At 38.7% G+C, this 24,439-nt stretch overlaps 2 protein-coding genes across 2 annotated transcripts in view; both read right to left on the reverse strand.

Moving 5' to 3' along the window:
* LOC308663064 (vomeronasal type-2 receptor 26-like) overlaps nt 1-24,193 on the reverse strand; it is a gene marked incomplete at both ends in the record, with an annotated part of 83,334 nt that extends 59,141 nt beyond the window's left edge. Inside the window, 2 exons of the mRNA XM_081319209.1 lie at nt 22,378-22,666; nt 23,976-24,193. Coding sequence (XP_081175335.1) covers nt 22,378-22,666; nt 23,976-24,193 — 507 coding nt within the window. The remainder of the gene's footprint in view (nt 1-22,377; nt 22,667-23,975) is intronic.
* Nucleotides 820-21,859, reverse strand: LOC308661374 (vomeronasal type-2 receptor 26-like; the record flags this gene model as incomplete). Its single annotated transcript, XM_081316295.1, has 4 exons — nt 820-1,724; nt 6,013-6,079; nt 15,289-15,501; nt 21,305-21,859. The coding sequence occupies 4 exons, from the start codon at nt 21,857-21,859 to the stop codon at nt 820-822; spliced, it is 1,740 nt and encodes a 579-aa protein (XP_081172421.1).
* Nucleotides 24,194-24,439: the final 246 nt, after the last annotated feature.

Raw genomic sequence — 24,439 nt, forward strand, 5'->3', positions numbered from 1 at the left:
AATAAAACAAATACCAGACACTACAACCACCCTTCACTAAGACAATCCACTACATTCTCATCCTAATGCCTGGAAAGGAGCCAGGTCCCAAGAAACTTAGTAGAATGGGGGGTCTATTCTATTCTATTCTATTCTATTCTATTCTATTCTATTCTATTCTATTCTATTCTATTCTATTCTATTCTATTCTATTCTATTCTATTCTATTCTATTCTATTCTATACTATTCTATTCTATTCTATTCTATTCTATTCTATTCTATTCTATTCTATTCTATTCTATTCTATTCTATTCCATTCCATTGTTTTTTTTTCTTTATGAATCTTACATGAACCTCTCTGGGTAGTTTATATTCCCTTGCACAATTTGAGTTCATTCAAAATATTTTATCTATCTCCATTTGCATCTCTGCTCGGTCTGCTTTCAAAGCCTATGCCAGGAGATCAATAATCACCACTGCTATATTTTCTTCTCTGTCTTCAGAAATGTTTTGAAATCTTAAATAGTGTTCTGCTTTCACCATTTCTGAAACCACCACCATCCATCAAGGTTTTGGTTTGCTTGTTCTAATTTTTCATTTTTTTGTATTAGTACTTCCATTTTTTTTGTCAATATCATCAGCAGGTCATTCTTGTTGAGACATGTCCAGATGGACGATGATGACTCAGCAACACTCATGGAACTCTAAATTTCATTATTCCTATATCCATTTTTTTATTTCCTTAAGTTTTAAATAATCTTAATTGTCAGATTCAAAATAAGCATACAAACCTACTAATAATTGCAAAAATGTTATGAACCTAAGAAACAATTTCATGATTAGCTCCCTGCTTTTATCATTAGATGTTCCTTAGTATTTAGATCTGGTCTCAAGATGATAATGTAGCACTTGGGGAAGAAGATGCAACCCAGAAGGCCAGTACTAGAGGCCAAGATAGAGAAGACTTGCACAGCCACCATGTATTTGCCTTTTGTGCTCAGGTAGGTGGGCAGGAAGGAAACCCAGACACTGCAGAAGACCAGCATGCTGAAGGTGATCAGTTTGGCTTCATTGAAGGCCCCAGGTAGGTTCCTGGCCAGGAAAGCCACAATGAAGCATATGGCAGCTAGGAATCCCATGTAGCCAAGGACAACATAAAACATGGTGACAGAGCCTTCATTGCATTGAAGGATAATCTCTCCAGGTTGGGAGTGCAGGTCAGAGTCAGGAAATGGGGGAGAAATTCCCAACCACATGGCACAGATGAGAACTTGAACAGCAGAACAAGAAAGGATGATGGAGTTGCCCAAGCTCTTCCTTAACCATCTTCTCACCTTATTCCCTGGTTTTGAGGCTAGGAATGCCAGCACTACTGTGATTGTTTTGGCCAACACAGAAGACACGGCTACTGAGAAGACAGTGCTAAACACTGTTTGTCGGAGAAGGCAGGTGGCTTTCCTTGGTCGTCCAATGAAGAGAAAGGAGGACAAGCAGCATAGCAGAAGGGATATAAGGATGATATAGGAGAGGTCCCGGTTGTTGGCTTTGACAATGGGAGTTTCTATGTATTTAATAAATATGATAAAAATGAAGCCTGTGGTTAGGAACAAGAATAAGGCAAAGGAGACAAGGATAATACTCAGATGTTCTTCATAGGACAGGAAGGATATTCTTTTGGGGATACATTGGAGTCGGTTCTTAGTTGGATAGTGATCATCTGGGCACCTGGTGCATTTTTCAGTGTCTGAGAAAATAGAAAGTAATCTTATGTAGACTCTGCTTTCATAATGACAGATCAGAAAGCCATACTAAATGTTAAATAATTCTGTCTATAGACATACATACCCAGGTGCTTTGGAGAATAAGTTGACCTCCTCTTCTCTGAGACACCCCTCATGTACCGTAAGACACCTATCATATCACCCTTAATCCTTCTCTTTGTTACGCTAGACATACCTAGTTCCCTTAACAATTCATCATGTGGTTTAGCCACCAGATCTCATATCATCTTTGTTTCTCTTCTCTGCACTCTTTCTAGGGTCTCAGCATCTTTTTTGTATCCTATGACCCAAATTGGATGCAGTATTCCAGGTGTGGCCTCACTAGTGCAATACAGAGTGGTGCTATCACGTCTCATGGTCTTGATGCAATCCTTCTGTTGATGAATCTAGGACTGCATTGGCTTTTTTGGCAGCTGCACATTGTTGGCTCATACTTAAGTGGTGGTCCACTAGAATAGCTATATCCCTCTCACTGTTTCTAGTGGTGAGCCAGGTACCACTGACTCTATACCTCTGCATTTGCCTAAGTGCAAGATCTTACTTTTTTCATTACAGAACTGCACCTTGTTCAATAGGTCCCAGTGCTCATGTCTATCAAGATCGTTCTGAATCTTGACTCTATCTTTTCAAAGAGCAATAACACTTATATACACCCCATAGTGTTTTACAGCACTTTCTGGGCAGTTTACAATGTCAGTATATAGCCCCCAGCAATCTGGATCCTCATTTCACTGACTTCAAAAGAATGGAAGGCTAAGTCAACCTTGAGTCCAACAGGATTGATTTCTGGTCTGTGGGCAGAGTTAGCCTACAATACTGTATTCTAATCACTGTGCTACCAAGGGCTCCTTGATGGAAATTTTCCTCAATCTGGTGTCATCTACAAATTTGATGAGTTTTCCTTCTATCCCCTTATCTAGATCATTTATGAAGAGGTTGAGGTTGGAGAACTCCTGTGGGACTCTTCTGAAAATCTTCTCCCCCTCTTTTGGAAGAGCGGAGACTGCCTACTTGGGGAACTAAAACTTCAAAGCCTTAAAAGAAATGGAAACAGCTAAGCTAAATAATTAAGCAACCTTACTTGTACTTTTGGAATTTTGGGGCTATTAAAAAATTCCTACTTCTACGGGGACCTACTACCCTATTTACTTTTTAAGCTGTGAAAGAAGGGGAAAAAACTGGATAAATTGGATACAAGTTTTATATGAGTCTGGAAAAAGATTTTACATGCTATTGAGGACATCTTGTGGTGAAACCTGGTATAGCAAGTAATCCTTTTCTTTATTGTGAGATTTGGCTGTAATTCAGATTTGTTCTTGACATTATCTTTAAAGATAAGAATTGGGAACACCTGGCACTGAAAAACAACCTTTAGGAATACTGGAGGTGGACATTTACTGACTTTTATCAAAAATAGCCTCCACTAAAGATCCATCTGTAAACACCAAAGAAATGGAGGAATATTATCCACAACTAGATTATAAACCTATACTTGAAACAATCTTGGCAATGACTGAGCAAATGAAAGCTAGATTGAAAGATAAATTTAACAGCTTAAACTTACCAAATGAAACTTTGATTCCAACTGATGAATTGACAATCCAAAACCCAACAGAAGAGGAGGAAATTAACATCAAAATAGGGGACTTTAAAGAACAACAAGTACAATCTATTGAGAGCCTTGATGCCCAAATCTCGATTTCAACTATAAAACCTACAACTCAAAAAACAACAGAAGCTGAAGAAAGCAATACTAAGGTGGAGGATGCCAAAGGCCTTCAAATACAGTACATTGAGAATCTAGCCAACCAAACAATAACTATAACAGTGGACATGACCTCTTACCCCAGCCAGATGGGACTGGAAGAAGACCAGACTGAACTAATGACAACTATACTACACCAAACATGAATGAATGAACCTTTATTGTCAAAGTACAACCATGTATACATTGAGATTGGCTGAGCCTCCCTTTGTGACCCTTCCCCCAACTCACAGTGACAACAAACCCTCCATCTTATTACACTATGTGAGCTAATTGCACAACACTCCAGCCTCGCAAGTGTTGTGATTCAGGGTCAGCCTGTGGGTTCGGCAGTTGGGTCGGACGACTCAGAGGAGGAGGGGGTGTTGAAGACCTTGCTGAGGGGGTTGAAGATCTTGCTGATGATAGCCCTCAGCCAGGCTCCTCCCACTTGGTCACCACGGAGACCCAGCTGTGTGAGCCTGACAGTGTGGATGAAGATGACCCACAGCTGGCCCTGTTCAAGGACGCCCAACGCAGGAGGCAGTCAATTAGGAGTAAACAGAGGAAGGCAATGGGGCTTCTCGGAAGGAGGCAGAGAGAAGCCACGCCCTGAACTCTATATAAGGGGAATGTCTGGGAGGGCTGGTTTGCTGAAGGCAACCGCTCGGATGGTTCATGTTTCTTAAAGCTCCTGTTTTTTGGTTCGTGTCTTGTTTGTTTTTGTAGCTATAAATTTGGCAGGCATAATTCCAGCCTCTTGCCATTTGTAAAGGGGTTGACCCTGCTTTTTCTGCAGGGCCGGTAGCAGGCTGGTACAGAACAGTAAGTCAATCATGCATAAAGTTTATAAAATTATTTCTCGTTCAAGAGCCTGACAGCCCATGAATAGAAGCTGTTCTTCAGCCTGTTGGTACAGCTGCCTATACTCCTATATCTCCTACCTTATGGTAGGAGAGTAAAGAGATACCGACCAGGGTGTGAGTCATCCCTGAGAATTTTCCTCACTCTTCCAAGGCAGCGAGCCCTGGCGATGTCATCCAGTGGTGTCAGGGGACAGCCCACAATGTCTTGTGCTGTGCTTGCCACCCTCTGTAATACTTTCCTATCTGTGGCTGTCAGACCAGCATACCAAACCACAATACAGTACAAGAGGATGCTCTCTATAGTAGACTGGTAAAAGAGGGTCATTAGCCATTGTTGGAGATTTGATCTATTAGAGCAACAATTCAATGATAATAAAGGGGTCACTCTCTTTGAAAAATTGACAACTGGATGATCTCCCTGGATTCAAACAATGTGTATAGGAAGAAAGGGAGACACACTTAAGAATCTAAAGGCACTGATATGAAAGGCTACTTGGCACAAAAAGAAAGCTAGAGTCATATTTTAAAAATGGGTTTTTTCTTTCTGCTGGGATTTGTAATGATAAAGTTTAAAATTTCTTTTAATGGGCTAAGGGGAATCTTCAAAAAATATAAACTAATTTTATATTTAGGATTTATATTTCTAAGGGAGATGAAAATTAGCTACTAGAATTTAACTTTGAATTATATTACAGAACTTGAAATGATACAACAAAAGATACTTTTTTAATAATTAATAAACTACTAAGATGATAAACAGAACATATTTGTGAAATAAAATAATAATGCATTTAAATGAATAATGTATGTATGTCAGATATGATAATTACTATATAATGAAATAGGGGAAATGTGGGCTACCCCAAAATTAAGTCTTCTAGATACTAATGGCTAATTTGGAGCACTGTATTGAACTTAGGTAAAATTTAAAAACCAGACATGGATAAGTATAAGTGAAAATATATTGATAATTGTTCTAATTGATTGTGTTCAAACTAGAAATGTATTAATTAAATTTGATTATGATATTGTAACTAAGGGAATTGGAGAGGGAATTTTTGTTGATGTAAGCTGAGCTATGTACAAAAAGATTATTGGACACAATAACACCACATTGCTTCATAAATATTTTGAAGTAAAATTAGAAAATTAATAAAACTTGTTTTTTAAAAAGGTTTTTTGTGCTCCAACACTGGAGGTTTTTAAAAAGAGATCGGACAGCCATGTGTCTGAAATGATATAGAATCTTCTGCTTGGGTAGAGGGTTGGACTAGAAGACCTCAAGTTCCTATCATCCTATAAGTTATGGATGAGTAAGAGCCATTTACCTGAAACCATTCCTCAAGTTTCAAAAAATTCAAATGCTCCTAAGGAAGGTTAACATGGAAATATGCTTCCAAACTGATAAATAGAAGAGAGATTTCCTGTAGCAGAAGTAATTTTTCCAACCCCCCTTGACCTGCTACTTCTTCCTACCTCATCCTTCAAGATTTTTTTTTCTAATTTCTCTCCTTATAATAGAAATTGGGCATGTTGAAAATAAACAACAAAACAGTCAAGCTTTACTGTGTTTCTTTTAACATGCACATTGATCAAAATGCTCTGAATGTATAAAGCTTCCTTGCCTTTGATGTCACCCACCTTCCTGAGTGGAGATGGTCCCCTCTGAACAAGGAATGCAGTCATAGCAGCAAACTGGCTTTCCTTCCTGAGTTTATTTGAAAAATCCAGGATGACAATTTTTCACACATTTGGATTGAGGGAGAGACTAAAAACAAAAATAAGAAATTCCAGAGAAAATATGTCAAGAGGAACTGTTAAGGAATTTGTTGTGCAGAGGTCTCCTTGTGCTACCAAAGAGTTGCACAGACAAGGAAGGGCACTGAGAGCAGTAAAAGTCACACAAGAATACACTGAGTTATAAAAACAAAAGTAGTTTACTTTTGAGGTGGTGTAAGAACAAAAATGCACAGTCAAAAATAAACAGTCCAAGTCATACACAATAGCAACAGTCCAAGGAGTAATCCAAACTACAAAGTCTTCTTACCGGTCCAGAGGTCAATACACAGTTCAGGTTTACAACAGTAGTAAACCAACAGCAGAGCAAAAACAGTAATAGTAGAGATCAGTGAATTCAGAGAGAGAGAGAGAAGCTACGTTCCTAGCTTCCTCTTATGGCCATGAGAACACTTACACACCCATTGGCCAATTAACAACTTAAAGACATAGCATTATGGTTAATATATTTTCAACCCAACATTGTAGGCTAACACCATAAGCCTAACATTCTCCCCTTTGGGTAGAATAATATATAACTCTTACAATCTTATGCACATTCTTTCACAATTAGCATTGTGTTTCACAGCACTTTGTACCTTCGTAAAATGGTCAGCAATATTTACATTAGATGAACAATACTCTAGCTGTATTAATTTATCCTTGACACATTGTCTGACATTTAAATAACGAAGATCAGTATGTTTAGATCTTGTTCTTACTGCAGCATTATTAGCCATCTTTATCGCAGCTTGATTGTCCTCATATACAATGAATGGATCATTTACATTTAAACCCATATCTAACAATAATTGTTTGTACACTAGCAGTTCTGTACATAACACTGATAGACATGAAAATTCAGCCTCCATTGTAGATAAGCTTATGTGTTTTTGTCTAATAGACTTCCATCCAATTAAAGAATCACCCAACATTACAGCCAACCCTGAGGTAGATTTACGACTGTTTGAATCAGAGGCAAAACTCGCATCTGCATATGCAGTAAGGATTAACTCACGATTTGGCTCTAGATATAACGAGTAGTGAATAGTCTGCTTCAAATACCTTAATACTCGTTTAGCTGATTGCCAGTGTCTAACAGTAGGATTATTGTTGTACCTAGCTAATTGATTTACACAGTAAGAAATATCAGGTCTAGTCCAATTACTCAGATACATAAGACTTCCTATCAAAGATTGGTACATAGTCTTATCAAATACAGGACTCTCAACATTAGTGTCCTTAATATCCATAGCCATCGGAGTTTTTGCTGGTTTACACATTTCCATATTGTATCTCTTTAATAACTGAGATATTTTACTGGCTTGTGACATCTTAAAACCCCTATTTGTTTTCACAATATCTAACCCCAAATAGTGGCTAATTTCTCCAAGATTTCTAATTGTGAATTTATTTTGCAATCTTGAAATGATAGTTTGTGCTTCTAACTCAGTTTTTGTTATTATTGCAATATCATCTGTGAATAATAAGAGAAAAGATAATGCTCCGTTGTGTTCCCTTCTAAACAAACAAGGATCAGCATTACTGGCTACAAAACCTATTGCACTTAACTCATTTACTATACATTTGTTCCACTCATAGCCTGATTGTTTCAATCCATAGAGGCTTTTCTTTAACTCCCAACAATCATGGTCTCTATCACTGGTCAATCCTGGTGGTATTCTTAAATAAATAGTATGTTGCAATGGAGCATGTAGATATGCAGTTTCAACATCTACATGGTTAACCATATATTGGTTTTTAGCCGCCCATACTAAAGCTGCTCTTAAAGTAGTTGCCCTTAGACTGGGTGCAAACACCTCGTCATAATCCTCAGTAGTTTGGGCAAAACCTTGTGCAACCAAACGTGCCTTATGGGTTATAGTTCCATCTACTCCCTTCTTTATTTTATATATCCATTTACAACCTATAGCTTGCTCACCAGGTGGCAGTTTTGCTTTCACATAAACCTTAAGATCCTGCAAAGACTTCAACTCCCTGTTCATTGCAGCTTTCCATGATGCCTGTTCCTTTTCAGGATACATCCTGATCTCATCATAGTTAGAAGGCTCTACACTAACTTGACATACACTAGCTTCATAGCGATCAGGTGGATGTCTGATGCGTGTTGAACGCCAAGGAATTACAGGGCTTTGAATTTCTGGCTCCTTTTCTTCCTCTGATTCATCTTTTATCTCCCCTATCTCCTCTTCATCTTTTATATTTACAGGAGATGTATTATCATTACTAGTTACGTTATCAGAGGAGTCCTCAAACACTAGAGGATCAGTATTAACAGTTACTTGCTCTAACCTATCCCAACCAACGTGCTCAAGGAATCTTGCACTCGCACTGTTATATACATTAGTTGTGCCTCGTTCCCAGAAACGATAGGATCTGTGATTAGCTTCGTAACCTACGAAGTATAATTGCCTAGCCCTATGTTGGCCTTTACTCCTGAGTTGTGCAGGAATGTGGACCCAAGCTGGGGTGCCAAATGTGTGCAGGTAATCAAGGTTTGGTCTTCTACCATGCCATATAGTATATGGTATTTTACCAGTAGAAGTATTAACAACTATATTCAGAACATGGTTTGCACATTTTGCTGCCTCCCCCCACAGTCTATCTGTTAAGCCAGAATCTCTTAACATAGTTCTCATCATGGCTTGTAACGTTTGCCCACGTCTCTCAACAAATGCATTATGTTGAGGTCTATAAGGGGCTGAACGTTTATGCTCAATGCCAGCTGATTGTAGCATATCAACAAAACACTTATTTGTAAATTCAGTACCATTATCAGTAATTATGCACTGAACCTTTCTCTTTGTTTTTCTCTCCACGAACTTCAGCCAGTTTGCAAATTGTTGGAAAGTATCTGCCTTTGACTTAAGCAGATAACAAAAACCATATCTAGAGTAGTGGTCCAATATACTTAAAATATAACATGACCCTCCTAAACTTGGTTTCATGGGTCCAATTAAATCAGCAAACACAACTTCCAAAGGTACAGTTGTTTTGAAGCTGTTTATCCTGTTTGCAGGAGTTGCCTTACTCTTTTCCTGATTACAGGCATTGCAATTCAAATACTTACTACATGGCTTCAGTTTAATTCCCTCTACTAATTCCACTGTTTTACGTAGTGAGTTAAAGTTTACATGCCCTAACCGCCTATGCAATAAATGTATACATTCATCATGTGGCTTCTTGTTCTCACATATCGAGTTAGCTTTAACTGTACTAACCTGGTTACTTGTGAGAATGAATAAACCATCTTTCAAATTAGCAGTTACACAGGTTCCATTCCTCTCAATAGTGCATTGCTCCCCTCTGAATGTTACCACAAACCCAACCTTAACCAATTCCCTTACAGATAACAAGTTGAATCTTAGTTTAGGTATATATAACATAGGTAACTGTTCATCAATGCATGGACAATAGGAATTACCTTCACCAGAGGCCTTCATCCTCCAACCATTGGCCAGTGAAACATATTGGTTGCTGTTTTTCATATTAACAAACCTCTTTTTCACTTTAGTAATGCATTGTGAAGCCCCACTATCAACAACCCACAATTCATTGTTTCTGGATGTTGGTTCACCAGAAATAGCCAAACCAATGCCCTTCTTAGCCTTCCCACTGCTATTCACATTCTGTTTTTTACCCTTTCTACAGAATTTGGCTATATGCCCTCTAGCCCCACAAGAATAACATTTCTTGACGTTGTAAGCAGTGGTGAATTGCTGCTTCTCTCGTGGCTGTGTCTCTCTCAGCTGGTCTCTGTCACGCCTCCTTCTGGACTCTTCCAGCAGTCTCCCAGTAATGTTAGTCAATGTCAGTTCCTCTCTGGTCAGGACTTCCAAAGAAGAAACATATCCATCATAACTCTCATCCAAAGATGACAGAATAATGTAGACCTGATGCAACTCTGAAAAAATCAGCTCCTTTTCATGAAGCTCTTGAAAAGTTGCCTTCATGTAATTTAAATGGGTCAGCATATCTCCATTCTTCTGCAGACGAGCCCTAAACAGCTTACGTGTAAGGTGTATATGCGCACCCACACTGTCTCGAACATAAAGCCTTCGCAAAACATCCCAACACCTAGCAGCAGACTCCTCACCACGAATATGGACAAGCTGCTGGTCATTCAGTGTTAGTCCAATAATGCAAAGAGCTTTCTCATTGCTACGTTTAAAGTCGTCTAACTTCTTTGCATCCTCTTCGTCATCTGGATTCCAAGCAGTAGTATCTGGTGGGTTATTTACAACAGTCCATAGTCCTTCCTTGCGCAAAAGCAAGCAGCATTTTGTGGACCAGGAAACATAGTTTGTCCCATCCAACCGGGTTATCCAGGAGATGCCTGACAACAGTTCCTGTGCCATTTTACACCAAATACAAGCTCAGCTAGGAATACTGTGTGTACTAACTCTCAGTACAGGCCTGGGCCCATAACCAGTGTTAAGGAATTTGTTGTGCAGAGGTCTCCTTGTGCTACCAAAGAGTTGCACAGACAAGGAAGGGCACTGAGAGCAGTAAAAGTCACACAAGAATACACTGAGTTATAAAAACAAAAGTAGTTTACTTTTGAGGTGGTGTAAGAACAAAAATGCACAGTCAAAAATAAACAGTCCAAGTCATACACAATAGCAACAGTCCAAGGAGTAATCCAAACTACAAAGTCTTCTTACCGGTCCAGAGGTCAATACACAGTTCAGGTTTACAACAGTAGTAAACCAACAGCAGAGCAAAAACAGTAATAGTAGAGATCAGTGAATTCAGAGAGAGAGAGAGAAGCTACGTTCCTAGCTTCCTCTTATGGCCATGAGAACACTTACACACCCATTGGCCAATTAACAACTTAAAGACATAGCATTATGGTTAATATATTTTCAACCCAACATTGTAGGCTAACACCATAAGCCTAACAGGAACCATCCATGGAAAATGGAGGTTGGCATGAACATCAGTCAAGTAGATTCTGAGCTTTACTTAGATATATATGAAGTATGTGTCTAATTATTTCCAAATTATTGCAGGAGATACAACTACTAACAGATTCTTCATTTAGTTTCTGCCATTTACTTCTGGTGTCAATGCTGCTAACATCAGATGTTCTTGCTTTGACAACATATGGAGATGCTGCACTTTTCTTTCTTATGCTTTACTCTTAGAATTAGAGTTAGAATTAGATGATACTGGTGGGGGGAGGAGGAATGTGATGGGAATTAGTTAGACATAACAATATTATAATAGTGTGTGAACTCAGGGGTTTTGAAATAAGAGATGATAAAAATGGTGGGTTGGAGAACTGGAGGAAAGCCTGCATTTCAAACTAATTGGAGAATGTGATTTATGACTGTTAATTAGAGGAGGGAATTGTGCTTGATACTATGTGCTAAGGGGAGGAGAATTCAGATTTTGGCTTAATTTCATTGGTTCTGTTAGATGAAACTCTTTAAAGAACTTCGAGGCTTTGTTTACCTTAAAGAATCTTTATTTGAGATTTTGGCTTCGACTGTGTATGTGCCGATGCCATGCTACTCGAATAAAGATTCTTTAAGGTAAACAATGCCTTGAAGTTCTTGGAAGAGTTTCATCTGTTGGAACCATGACATCTGCCATATCACATTGCAATAAAAGACTTAATAAAGGCTGGAGGAATGGAATTGAGAAAAGATTTACACATTAAGTGACAACCAGGGAGTTCCTCCTCACAGCCCTCCATACATTCCTCCATTCTTCATGTATCCATCATTTTAAAAATATGGCAATCTATTCATTTACCTTTTGCAATAAAATTTACTCCAAATTATTCAATGTTTGTTCTGTCAGATTTATTGAAAGAGAATAAAACTGTGATAGAGAAAGAAACTTTAGAGCAGTAGGATCTGCAAATGTTTTTTTAAGAACTATATAAAACATTGCAAAGCTGCTCCCCTTTGAAAGTAATCTAAAATAGTCTCCCAGTTAAGCTACAAAGGAAAAATTCCTTAAATATAAGGGCTGTCGACATTAAAGGACATGTTCTTTGTTTACTTTTTATATGCATTTGTTCAATTCATATGGTTGCCATTTTGGTGAAATAAGGCTAAAGGTTACTGTATGTTTTCTAGGATTGTAGTGAGGTGAGATGAGAACATGAGAACGTTTCCCTCAAAAAGGGTTGGTCAGGTATCTTTTGATGCACCACATGGGACATGAGTATGAGACCTGTGTGGGAAAGGGATATTTCTATGAAGGTATTAAAGGAAAATAAATAAAGGTTATTCTTTTATAAATGGTACCAAATGTAACACCAATGAATTGTATCAAATGTAACACTAAGATGTGGGGCCATCTATTTCCTGCTTAGACAGAGAATTCACACATGGTAATCAACAACAACAACACAGGGACGCGGTGGCTCAGTGGATTAGGATGCTGAGTTTGTCGATCAGAAGGTCGGCAGTTTGGCGGGTCGAATCCCGAGTGCCGCGTAACCGAGTGAGTGCCTGTTACTCGTCCCAGCTTCTGCCAACCTAGCAGTTCGAAAGCACGTAAAAATGCAAGTAGAAAAATAGGGACCACTCCGGTGGGAAGGTAACAGCGTTCCGTGCGCCTTTGGCATCTAGTCATGCTGGCCACATGACCACGGAGACGTCCTTGGACAAGCGCTGGCTCTTCGGCTATGAAACGGAGATGAGCACCGGCCCCTAGAGTCAGAAACGACTAGCACGCATGTGCGGGGGAACCTTTACCTTTACCTTTTTAATCAACAAAGCTCTTTTGAAATGTTAAAAAGGATAGGAACATCTCAAGGTGGTGAGTAAAACAAGATAATGTAGTAAGGGATGTAAGGAAGTTGTTACAATAAGTCTTTTGGATGTAAAAGTTCAAAGAAGATCTTTTAGAAATGTAAAGGACTTCAAAGACTAACTTAAGTTTCTTAGGGGGGCATGTATCGAGAAAAGAAAGTATAAATGCCTGCTTTGAAACTTGCTCAGAGCGCTCTTTGAACCCAGTCCAATTTGGGAAGGGTCTAAGAGGCCGCGTTTGCAAACGCTTTCTCTCTTTATTATTTTCTTTATTATTTTCAATTTCTTTTCAATAAATCTTTGTTTTTGTTAACCAGACTTGTCTTTGAGTTGTGAGTATCAAATTTTGGGTTTTTAAATCTCACAGTATCCAAAACAAGATGTTATCCCTGCCCCAGCTGGTTCTCTCGGAAAGAAAGATGCTTGATTCCATCAGAAGGTTACAAGGCTCTTTTGCTAGAGACAACTGGATGCAGCAAAAGCAAGGCCAGATCTGAAGAAAACCCATGCAATTTGTTACATTGTTTTGAACCTTTAGCCCTCCCCACATTGACTAGTTTATTAGCTTCCAATAGGATGGTAGCTGGATGTTATAAGAACAGGACACTTTGAGAAGCAGTTAAAATTCCATTCCCAGGTTCTGTGTGCCCAAAGTCCTTGAAGTGGCTGGATGAAACTGCTTCACACATCTACTTCCCATACAGGCTGCTTTCCCCCCTTTTCCCCTCCTCTACAACAAGCACTCTTATCCCCTCTATTCCCCCCTTCTTCTCTGGATTATGGCAGGCTGCAGCACAAGTGATGGGGGGGGCAGCCTGACACAAGGTCCTTTCTGTTGAAAGACTATAATTAGGTGGCACAAATTGATATGGAATTACACATCCATATTTATCATTCCTTAGATTTAGAGGTACCCTTTGCCCAGAGAATCATGAGGTAAAGATAAGCAATTGTATTTTAGGGCTTTCAGATGAAGTGCCCTCTTAAAAACCAGAGGCCAAATCTAAGCAGAATTTCCTTTTAAATTCTCCATTGTTGCTTCCAAGATCAAAAAAGGACCTTGAAAAATAAGACTTATTTCAGTGCTTAAGTTATCTGGGTCAAGGATTTTTCTCACATCAGATCAGTCATTATGATTTCATGTGAACGGAAATCTTTGGACTGCCTTCCTAGGAGCAGAAAGTCTATTGCACCCTCCCAGCTGAGTGAAAGAAAGACATGGATTACTCTGGCCAGGTGTGGGCTGCTTATAAACATTCCAGACCTTGCATCTGCTTTCCTAGGGGACAACAGTTACACTACTGCAGTTAGACTACTGCAGTTAGACTACTGCAACGCTCTCTACATGGGGCATGCCTGCCCTTTGGAATGATTTACCTGTGGAACTCCAGACTGCCCCCGACCTGCGCTCATTTCGCCGGGACCTGAAAACCTGGCTTTTCGATCTATCTGGCCTGGACTGAGGGGGTTTTTAGTTTTAAGTTTTAACATTGTTTTATTGTTGGGCTATTATTAATTTAATTCTTTTTAATTCTATTTTTATCTTTATATTGTCTTTTAAATATTGCCCTGTAAACTGCCCTGAGTCCTTCAGGAATAGGGTGGTATAGAAAACTAAATAAATAAATAAATAAATAAATAAATAAATAAATAAATAAATAAATAAATAAATAAATAAACAAACATACTCTTCCAGGACAAGCTGAATATTTATTTCAAACTTATTTCCCATTGGGACCAGCAAACCTCCATCCAGCGTTGATTCATTTTTATGTGATTTAGTCCAAACCTGAACTTGGGCACTGGTCAACAGAATTGCCTTCTTCTTTGTTACTACAGGACAACGACCACCCAAATCTAAAGCTATCAGTTCTATAATCCCCTTGTGTTCTCTCTCTCTCTCTCTCTCTCTCTCTCTCTCTCTCTCTCTCTCTCTCTCTCTCTCTCTCTCTCTCTCTCTCTCTCTCTCTCTCTCTCTCTCTCTCTCTCTCTCTCTCTCTCTCTCTCTCTCTCTCTCTCTCTCTCTCTCTCTCTCTCTCTCTCTCTCTCTCTCCCCCTCTCTCTCCCCTTATGGAGAAACTGGATTGCAGAAGTGACACAAAAGGGCCATAATCTATGTCCTGAAGAATCACCATCTCACTGCCCATTCTGGACATGGCTACATATTATATCATTTGAAGGACATATTAGTGACTAGTACTAGAGCCTCCCAACCAGTCTAACAAAACTATAATGGTTATACTCCCCACATTCATTTCTCAGTGAAGGGCATCCATCTTGGTGACCAGGCTTAGCTCATTTGAAAAGGTTTTGGAAAAAAGAAAACAAAATGACCAACGTTTTCCCCTACCTTGTTGAGCAACTTTAGCTGTGAAAGATGATCTTGGTTGAAAATAAGTCTCTGTCTTTCAAAAGTGCCAAATTGCTCCACAGTGATATTCATCTGGGGGAGAATCACACAGCTCATAATGTTCAAATCTGCTGTTACATCACCATTTTTGTCCAAGTACAGTTTCCGCTGGGAAAGATTACAAAACTCATTCTTCTCCAGAAAAGGATGGAACTAGAGTAGAAACATCCAAGAATTTTAAAAGTGGAAGACTTGATTTCTCATTTAGTGTGGCCTTTTGAATGTTTCTTCTATAGTTTTCTAACTCGCAAATATTCTTTAGTTGGAAGTACAAGAAATCCACAAATTTTATAATAATTACAAATATCTCAATAACTCTTTTTATAGCATGGAAAATCAGCAAAGATTCTTTCTGAATTTACTTCTCTACCCATTATGCAACTGTCAAAAAAAGGCTCAGCAAAATTTGTCAATAATATCTTGACAAAAATATATGTTTCACATAATATCATTATTATTTTTTTCAATTATAGGGAACATATAATTGGGAGCAGGTGAAAAGTAAATTGAACCAACCAACAAATAAAGAGATTGTCCATAAACTGCTTCAAAACAACAGTAATTACCAGAAATCAAGGATTTGTCAAGAAGAAAGTTGCCAGGCTAATATTCTCCCAAGTACACCAGACTTTAAAGACAACTAGATGAGCTAATTGGGGTTTTTTTGTTGTTGTTGTTTTTGCATGGGTACAGTAACAGAATTTTGCAAGTCTGAAAGTCACCCAGATCATGGTTGTCCAAAAGATGTTTTTTCAGGAGGCAACTGGACAAGGGGGAACCCTTGAAGATGTTTCACTTCTCATCCAAGGAGCTTCTTTGCTCAGAACTGAAGAAGATTTTTGGATGAGAAGCAAAACATCTTCAAGGACAAACAAAGCATGTCCAGTTGCCTCTTGAAAAAGCACCTTTGGTGCAAGTATGAAACTACAAATCTCCCACCAAAATGCTTTTTAGAGAAATTTAACAGGATCCTTTCTTCTTTTTCTGACTGATATGCAGCTGTGGGATCTCACCTTCTTATCTGGTCATTTGAAAGAAGCATCTTTTTACCCTATCCTCAAAATCATTTCCACATATCATTATCCTTCAATTCATAATCATAACTTGATTTCAGCAAAATATTAACTACTTTGTGGTGTGGTACAGTGGTGAGATTCAAATTAACTGAACAATGGATTATCTGTGTGGATGCCACTTCCAGAAGTCAGTTCTGAGCCGGGGAGGCGGCTCAGAATAGACTTCTGGAAGTAGCATCTGTGCACTTCCAGTGGGCCATTCTGGGCCTGGAAGGCCTCCTGGGCTCAGAATGGACTTCTGGAAGTGGCATCCACACACTTCTGGTGGTCCGTTTTGGGCCTTTTGAAAAAGGGGTAGGGCATCAGCTGGTTCACTGAAGTCAACAAAAAAATAGCTACCACTTCTACCGATTGGTGTGAACCAGCTGAATCCCACCACTGGTGTGATGATAAGGAATCTAGTTATGTAAGGGACGCGGTGGCTCAGTGGGTTAGGACACTGAGCTTGTCGATCAGATGGTCGGCAGTTTGGCGGGTCAAATCCCGAGTGCCGCATAGCAGAGTGAGCGCCTGTTACTCGTCCCAGCTTCTGCCAACCTAGCAGTTCGAAAGCACGTAAAAATGCAAGTAGAAAAATCGGGACCACTACGGTGGGAAGGTAACAGCGTTCCGTGCGCCTTTGGCGTCTAGTCATGCCGGCCACATGACCACGGAGACGTCCTCGGACAAGCGCTGGCTCTTCGGCTTTGAAACGGAGATGAGCACCGGCCCCTAGAGTTGGAAACGACTAGCACGCATGTGCGGGGGAACCTTTACCTTTACCTTTTTAAGGGCTGGATAGTATGATAATTAAGTGGATAAAAATTGTTTTTAAAAATGTACTCAATAATTTTCAAAGTTCCTCCTAAAACTGGGGAGTTATGAATAACAATTTGTTCTTGGTCATCTATTGTTCTATGTTGTCATTAATTCACGGAGGGGTAGATAAATCATGACTTTGTGATGCAAAATTTATACCAACATTTAGACCAAGCTATTTTGATGTCATTTAAGTAAAACCAAGTTTGCAGAAAAAATATTTATAATTTCACAATAAAGAGGGGTGCAAAAGTAAAATCCAGTAGAAAAATATTTGATTTTTAGCAACGAGGATTTGACAAACCATTTGTCTTCTATGAGAATAGATTCTAGCTTCTACGTAGATCTTTCATTAAGATTTTATTTCTACATTTTTTGATATTATTATATACTGTATTCATACTGGTCACTGATTATAGTAAATTGGTAGTGGCAATATTTTAATGATTTGATAATAATCATATAATTAATTTAATGATAAAGCCATTAATGATTTGGACAAAAAGGAAATGAAAGGCTATCCAGTGATATCAAATTGGGTATCTAAATTGGGTATCTAAATGTATAACTCAGAACCAGGTAAAAAAATTCAAAATACATGTTGATGGTTTACAAAAATGGTTTTTTTTAAACAATTGAATAAAATTTAAGAGTGACAAAATTATTGTGGCAATAATGTCAAAATAATGGTTACCAAACAAATGTAATTTGGCAATGTGATACTCATGTAAAGAAGGGAGCAAATGCGGGTTTGCCATGGCAGCGCCTGCGGATGCATGAAGGTGAGCTCCGTCTTCCGTGTCTGAATTCCTCCCACTGGGGGACCCTGGAAAGGGTCAAAAGTTGCCCTGTAGGGGTGACAAGCAAGGAGGGGATCCCCACTTGATCACGGGAGGGCATCAGCCCTTCTGCTTGATCCAGGGCAACCCTCCAAACTGGTGGGAGAAAGACTGGCCATAGCAATATGGCTTGTCACTAAGCTGCTGACAGCCAAAGTCAAAATTACCATCAAGCACCTATAAAGCAACGTAGATGAAACTGGGTGAGATCTGATGTTCTATTTAAGAATTTAAGCATTTTTTCCTGTAAAGGTGCCCAAAGTATTTTTTTTTCCTGTGAGGAAAGAGGGAAGGGAATTTCTAGCCCACCCTCCAAGAAAAGCAGCGACTAACTACCCAGGGAATCAAAGCAACTATAAGAACAATTTTAAACTAATTGGATCAATATGCGTTTGAAACTTGGGGACTAAAAGTTTTCCTATTCTTACTGGAGACGTTTGTTTTTATCTAAAAAAAGAAATAAAACTTGAAAAACTATTATAAAAACTGTGGACTTAAAAAGCTTTAAATGGCATCGGTGACATCTTGTGGTGATGTATAGTATTACAACTTGTTATTGCCTAAAAGAGACTTGGCTTGATAGCCAGACTCCAGAAAAACTTTTCTGACCGTTACAGATACCACCTGTGAAAAACTCAGCTGTAAAGAGAACTTCTGGGTGGCATATTTGGCCTGCTTGAACTGTGAATGTAAACGTTTACTGACTTTCAGAGCTATACGTGCGGAATTGCTTTCCTATTTCTTTACATGAGAAGCATCTGTTATTACATGAGATGATGGAATACCTTGGATTATAAATTCTTACTTGACAAATAACTTCTACTATAAAGACCACCTATAATACGTGAATTAGATTTCCCATACCTAGTTATAAAAAACTATTTTTAACATCTGGTTCTAAAGTCTTCAACTTAATACACTATTAAAAAAATATGGATGAAGATCAGGAAAAAATATTTTCCATGTTGAAATCAATACATGAAACCATTCAGCTTGTGACAAAATAAGATGCAACATAAAGGAACAAGATGCCAGCTTAGATATGCAAACCCAGATCTTGACTACAACCAAAGAACTAACAATGAAGAAAACAACAGGAGAAGTGGAACAACCAAACACTAAGAGAGGACTTAATTAACCAACAAATCCAGCCAATGGAAAATTCAGGAAAGGGAGTAACAACACTGAAAATGGAAAAGACTTTTTATATAAATCAGAAGAAATTTGAAGAGAAGGAACAGCTTGAATGGAAGTTAAACCTATCAGGACAATCGTGAGGAATTGGAGTAATACGGAGGTGATTTAATGAATACAAATGGACTAGTTCTTGCAAAAAAACTGCAACTAAATGGTCTTTCTTATTTCAAATAATATATATAACAATAGAGGGAGAACTCTTTGATGGTTTTTGATTTATTAGAGGGGATTTCATATTACTAATTAGAGGGTTGAATATGGTGGAACATAGATAATTTTTAGAAAATAAAGTATGATTATAATTGATAAAAGATATTATCAGAAAAAGAGGAGTATTTGAACTTTTAGAAATTAGACCCAAATGAAAGAAAAATATGAAAATTATTGATTTATTGGTTAACCCAGACAATACATATAATGGTTTTGATTTATTGAAGGGGATACTGTATTATTAATTAGATGGTTTAATATGGTGGAGAATAGATAACTTTTAGAAAACAGAACATGACCATACTCAAATAGATAATATGTATATTTAGAATATTAGATTTTTGTTATGAAAAGGGAAAAAAGAAGAAGTTAATTTGAATATTGATGGGAAATTAAAGCTTGGGGAAAAAGCAATAACAGGACATTGATTGTATATAAGGATTGAATGTAAACACAATTAAGATATGTACAGTATAAGCTAAATGTAGTAATGATCTTTTTACTTAATTGATAAGAACTGTATTAGCCTAATATGAGATAGTAGATATTAAGGGAAAAGGAGAGGGAATATCTGATGTTGTAACTTGAGATTTGTACTAAAGATTTATGTATGTTATTGAACTATTGACTAACCCAGCCACCAAGTTGCTTTTTAAATACTTAATTGTAAAATTAGAAAACTAATAAAATATTATTTAAAAAAAGAAGGCACATATATCCATTAAGAATCTCAAGAAGTAAATATTCAGATTTGGTGAGAATTCAACATAGGTACCAGAAAATCTAGATCAGCCTTAAGGAAGGATAAAGAAACTAAGGAAGAGGTTAAAGTAGCTGTTCTTAGCCTTGAGGAAAGACATGGAGAAGACCCATGTTGGTCAATGGAAGCTGAAGATCAGAGTAGCAATAGCACTTAGATTTATATACCGCTTCACAGTGCTTTTCACCTCTCTCTAAGCAGTTTACAGAGTCAGCCTATTGCCACCAACAATCTGGTCCTCATTTCACTGACCTCGGAAACATGGAAGGGTGAGTCAACCTTGAGCCAGTGAGACTCGAACTGGGGAACTGCTGGCAGGCGGCAGTCACCGGACGTAGCCTGCAGTACTGCATTCTAACCACTGCAGCACCATGGCTCAAGAGTCTAGGAACACCTTTTCCAACTAACAGAATCTCTTGGTTGGAGAAGGAAGGATACAGAACTCTTCCAATCTCTGAAAGATGTTATAGAGAAGCCTAAAGTCTTTTCACTGCTATTTCAGAGTGTGGAACATAGAAAATTGAACTTGGTCACTAGGGAGAAGATACTGGCTGAAGGAGAGTAAAAAGAGAGCCAGAGGAGCCAGTGAACCAGAGAAGTTCAATCACCCTTCATTGACAGAGCAGCCATCAGTCAGGGAAGCTTAAAGTGGGATTCCTGCAGAGGTAAAGGATCGGGATAGATGGTTTCAGGGTCTCCTTCAAATTTACGAAGGTAAAATTCTACAATGGTAATCACAAACCCATACATATAGGAACTTATTCAAATATGCATGCATCTATTTTACAACCAGCCATTTTTTATATCAAAATATATGAGGGGTCCACTAGCACCAAGCTCAGAGAGCACCAGGAACCCCTCATTTCAACCCTGAGCTACAAATATTCTCCTTTATCGATACAAAATGTATCTGTCATGGTGCCTGCTCCTTGGAGTATTATGCCCAGAGCAATTATAATGGCCAAAACTGTTGACTTTTTTTTTAACACAAGGAAGTTGAGATGGTTTCCCTTCTTCTCTTTTGTCTCTTAGTCCAAATGAACAAAGTTTGATGGAACCCTGTTGGAATTCCATACCTGCCATGGCTGCAATTTTGAAGCCACCAACCTTTCTTCACCTTCCTTCCTTCCTCTCCTGGATATGGAGGAATATGCAGCCTTCAAGGTGTGGGCCAAAGTATTAACAAAACTGTAAACATGGCGGGTATATCGAAACCAGGTCCTGCTCCTTTCTTCTTTGGTCTCCAGAGGTGCTTTCTGCATGCATCTTCTCCGGCCTTTGACCGAGAAGGCATGCCTTGAAAAAGAACAGTGAAAAGACTGATCTCCAAACTGTGGTTCCACAAAAAGATCTGGTTCAAAGGAATCATCATTTGTCTTTTTATTCCACTGAAAAGCATAGGACAAAATACTATGCACATATTTGAGAAATGTGTGCCTTCTCACTAACAATTCACCAATAGGTGTGATTATCCAGACTTTCCCTTCAATGGGTTCTGGGAAATCTTGAAGCGTTGAATGGAAAGGAAGAAGTCTGTCCCAAAGAGAAACATATTCTAAAAAGTGAACAAAGACATTGACTTGTCTCCACTTAGAGATGGCATCCTTGAGAGATGCTGTAGGCTCAGTCATTGAGACTTTTTGTGATATGACTACACAAATTCCATTCCTGAGAAGTACAGGAGTAAAAGTCCTCATGAAATTATCTCCATTCTCTGTGTCTGAAGCAAAGAGACCAATCAAGGTCCACCTGAAATGGAGGAGCAGTTGAACAATTGCTGGGAAGAGAATCCCTACTTTTGGGAGCATCCAATAGAAAAAGGGAAATTGGCTTTTATCACTTAGAGCCACTGAAGCAGTTGCATAACTGATCTGAAAAAGCAATAAAGAATTCTGTGTGATATTTCAGGGACACACATAGAGATGGTGTCATAAGAGGTGATGACTGCATTGGTACTTGCTCCATCCCTACTTTTGATCCCTATTCCTAGCTATGACATCTACAATGACCATGGTGAAGTGCAGCTTTTAAATTCCATAAGGAAGGCTTGGTTAGATCCATTGCTCAACCACCATCACTGTACACATTTTTACAGATAAAGAAACACACACACACACATACACACACACACACACACACACACACACACCTGTGGAACTTTGTAGGTGCCTGCTAATGTTGACATCTGGATGGAGATGTCCCTATCAGCTCCATCAAGAAGAGCCAACAGGTTGTCAGTCTTTCCACAGCTGTAGTTGGGAACATTGGCTTCTCCAGTAGACAGCATGTCCAGCAAGGCATCTGAAGTGCCAAGTGGGTTCAAATAGTTGTCATGGATGTTGTAGCCCAGTGTGAGGTTTTGTAGGAGCTGGGCATTCTTGTTTACAAGTTCAGTTGTGAAAATGAAGCGTAGAAATCTAGAGTGATCAGAAGATGCACTGTAAAAAAGAATTCATGTTGTTAGCAGAAGCAAAAACAATATTTATTTATTACTCTTTGTCTCCAGAAGCTTGCTGAGTTTTAAGTCAATATTGATCCAAAACCAGAAGTATCTTGTATTACCATTTATTTTTTATGAGTGTTGAGAAGATGGGCTGCAGATAGATGACCACCAGGATTAAGACTCAAAAATACAAAGAGTCGTTACTTGTAGCAGTCCTAATTTTCATTTCTCCAATAACCAGCATTTAATACTATTCAATCATTAAATGTAAAGCCATCACAAAATCAAGAGAATGTTTCATAAGTGATCCAGAAAAGAAACTCTAACATCAAGTCAACCTTTATTTTTATAAGGATCAGGCATTGAATATCAATGAGCTGTTATAAAAATATGGAAATGGGCTGGGCAGAGGTAACTTTCAATAACTTAGAACTTAGAATAACAGAGTTGGAAGCAGTGGTGGGATTCAAAAATATGAACAACTGGTTCTCTGTGTGGATGCCACTTCCAGAAGTCCATTCTGGGCTTGGGCAACAAAAAATTAGCTACCAGTTCTGCCAAAGTGGTGCGAACTGGCTGAATACCACCAATGGTTGGAAGGGACCTTGGAGGTTTTCTAGTCCAAGCCCCTACTCGGGCAGGAAACCCTATACCATTTCAGACAAATGGTTGTCCAATCTCTTCTTTAAAACGTCCAGTGTTGGAGCATTCATAACTTCTGGAGACAAGTTGTTCCACTGTTTAATTGTTCTGTCAGGAAATTTCTCCTTAGTTCTAGGTTGCTTCTCTCCTTGATTAGTTTCCATCCATTGCTTCTTGTCCTGCCTTCAGGTGCTTTGAAGAATAGCTTGACTCCCTCTTCTTTGAGGCAACCCCTCAGATATTGGAAGACTGCTACCATGTCACTCCTAGTCCTTCTCTTCATTAAATTACACATACCCAATTCCAGCAACCATTCATTTTATGTTTTAGCCTCCCATCCCTTGATCATCTTTGTTGCTCTTCTCTGCACTCTTTCTAGAGTCTCAACATATTTAAGCTACTTTAAACAAAAGTCTATATTCGGGTGATAAATGAAGGACTGGATGTGGAGAGGAAAATAATTTGGACTTCTTTCAGATATTTTTCTGCCGCATCTTTGAGTCTCTTATACAAAAGATGACAAAAAGGGGAATCCACAGAAATCAAAACAATTCAGAAAATTAGAAAGGCAATATACGAGTAAGTAAAATATGAAGAAAAGGGGGGAAAACGTTAGAACTGCAAATGAAGGGAATGCTACTGAATCATCCTGAATGACTTACGAATCAAATTGAGTGTAAGGAGCCGTGTTGAAAGGCAATGTTATACGCAACTTTTTTGTTGCAGTGGTCACCACACCAATGAGGTGGTCTCCAGGTTTGTAACAGCTCCAAGGCTTTTCTCCACCGGGGTGGTCCAAATTCAGTGGGCACTTCATTCTAAGCTTCCCAGAGACTGGCTGGGACACCAGCAGCATCAGGAACAGAGGCAGCAGTTCCATCATCCATAGGGCCGGATCAATCCCCTTCCCATTTCTAAACAAGAACGAACAAGAAGAGTTAGAATTCAAAGCAACCTCACAAGACGGAAATGCCAGTGGCTTTCCTGATTCAGACATAGACAAGCCAAGTTTCACCTGGAAAGGAAAGAAAGATACATTCAGGAGCACAGCCTTTGCCTGTCCCAAAACGTGTGCCACATGGAGCGTTACTTAAGGCATACTGTATATCTTTTTCTGATGCAAGAT

Source organism: Vipera berus, assembly GCF_964194415.1.
Source record: "Vipera berus genome assembly, chromosome: 2".
Lineage (NCBI taxonomy): Eukaryota > Metazoa > Chordata > Lepidosauria > Squamata > Viperidae > Vipera > Vipera berus.